Here is a 1,963-nt window from a genome sequence, read left to right on the forward strand (position 1 = left end):
AGGTGGGCCTTGGGGATGCAACTGTCTTCATGTCATTTCTACCTGTAGGTAACCCCCTTACCCGTATTTCTGTATGTAACCCCATCGGTTCCTTACGTCAGACTTTGGTGGTATTCGTACTGTGCTTGTTGTGTGTTCCCTATCTAGGGTAAGAAGATGTGTGGTGCACCTCCCTGGGGAAAGTTTTGTTGCACAACATATGTTTCTATCTAGATAACTTTATGAATTTAATCTGTTATTCTGACCTGCTTTGTCAAGATTGGAAGTAAAATTACTACTTTGTATTGTTTATAGCGAAAAGTATTGCTATTTTTTTTTTTAAAAAAATCTAGCTCTTTCCGTTCCCAGCGCAGCCATGGCTCGTGGTCCCAAGAAACACCTGAAGCGCGTAGCTGCTCCAAAACATTGGATGCTGGATAAGTTGACTGGCGTGTTTGCTCCTCGTCCGTCCACTGGTCCTCACAAGCTGAGGGAATGCCTGCCTCTGATCATTTTCCTAAGGAACAGACTTAAGTATGCCCTGACTGGAGATGAAGTAAAAAAGATTTGCATGCAGCGATTCATTAAGATTGATGGGAAAGTCAGGACTGATATAACCTACCCTGCTAGGTTTATGGATGTCATCAGCATTGACAAGACTGGAGAGAACTTCCATCTGATCTATGACACCAAAGGTCGCTTCGCTGTTCATCGCATTACACCGGAGGAGGCCAAGTACAAGTTGTGCAAAGTGCGAAAGATCTTTGTAGGCACAAAAGGAATCCCCCATCTGGTGACCCATGATGCTCGTACTATTCGATACCCTGATCCCCTCATCAAGGTGAATGACACCATTCAGATTGATTTGGAGACAGGCAAAATAACTGACTTCATCAAGTTCGACACTGGGAACCTGTGTATGGTGACTGGGGGTGCTAACTTGGGAAGAATTGGTGTGATCACCAACAGAGAGAGACATCCTGGCTCTTTTGATGTGGTTCATGTGAAAGACGCCAATGGCAACAGCTTTGCCACTCGGTTTTCCAACATTTTTGTTATCGGCAAGGGCAATAAACCATGGATCTCTCTTCCCCGAGGAAAAGGAATCCGCCTCACCATTGCTGAAGAGAGAGACAAGAGGCTAGCAGCCAAACAGAGCAGTGGGTGAAATGGTCTCTGGGAGACATGCTGGAAAAGTGTTTGTACAAACCTTTCTAAGCAACATGCTAGATTAAACAGAATGATGAAACTAAAAAAAAAAAAAAAATCTATTTGTGTGTATGGGCCTATGCATATGTGTGTACATGATAAATATATGGACACTCTTTACAAGTTTTACAACTCTGAGGGGAAGGGTTTCCCCAAAGCAAGTGTTACAGATCTGAAGGGAAAGCTATCCTGTCAATCTGGAGCCAAGGAACACCACAAAGTCCCACTGCACAAAAAAACCTCACACCGGATTTATTGGAAAAGACACAAGAGGGTGGCTGCCTCTACTCAGGGGAGAAGCAGCAGAAAACTGAGTGGGAGGTAAGGTTGTATAGGCTCTCCTAGAGGAGGAGCTTTTCAGGGTAGAGATTTCTGAGACAGGGATTGGTGGGATTTCAAGTCCTGAGCTTGGAGTGAGCCCAGGGATTGGTGGACTTCTAGGTCAGCAATTGGTAAGATTTGAAGATCTGGAAGTGAGTGCTGACTTTTTTACATTTCTCCCTTTTCTGTTTATTATTAATAAATAATCAGGAGGTCAGGAAAGTGGGCAATGTTATCATTAAACTATTTCCTGCTGCGTGGAGGCAAGCTTGATCTTCACTGCCAGGGCATAATTAGGAGTCAGAATCCTGCAATAGCAACCGATCAAAAGTCTGGTTAGAAATCTTTTGGATCTGCTGTTGAAGAAATTTAGACAAGAAGTTTATTAGTAGTCTGCAATTAGTAGGATTAGGAAAAGCAGCATTCATCTAGTCCTGTAGTGACTTGATGTGCT

The 1,963-nt window shown here is 43.5% G+C and overlaps 1 protein-coding gene across 1 annotated transcript; it reads left to right on the top strand.

Annotated features, from left to right (window-relative positions):
• Positions 1 to 336: 336 nt before the first annotated feature.
• Positions 337 to 1,246, top strand: LOC116085072 (40S ribosomal protein S4, X isoform-like). Its single transcript, XM_031362505.1, has one exon. It carries the CDS (start codon positions 356 to 358, stop codon positions 1,145 to 1,147), a length of 792 nt encoding a protein of 263 aa, XP_031218365.1. The 5' UTR covers positions 337 to 355; the 3' UTR covers positions 1,148 to 1,246.
• The last annotated feature ends 717 nt before the right edge of the window (positions 1,247 to 1,963 follow it).

This window comes from Mastomys coucha, unplaced genomic scaffold (genome assembly GCF_008632895.1).
Source record: "Mastomys coucha isolate ucsf_1 unplaced genomic scaffold, UCSF_Mcou_1 pScaffold9, whole genome shotgun sequence".
Lineage (NCBI taxonomy): Eukaryota > Metazoa > Chordata > Mammalia > Rodentia > Muridae > Mastomys > Mastomys coucha.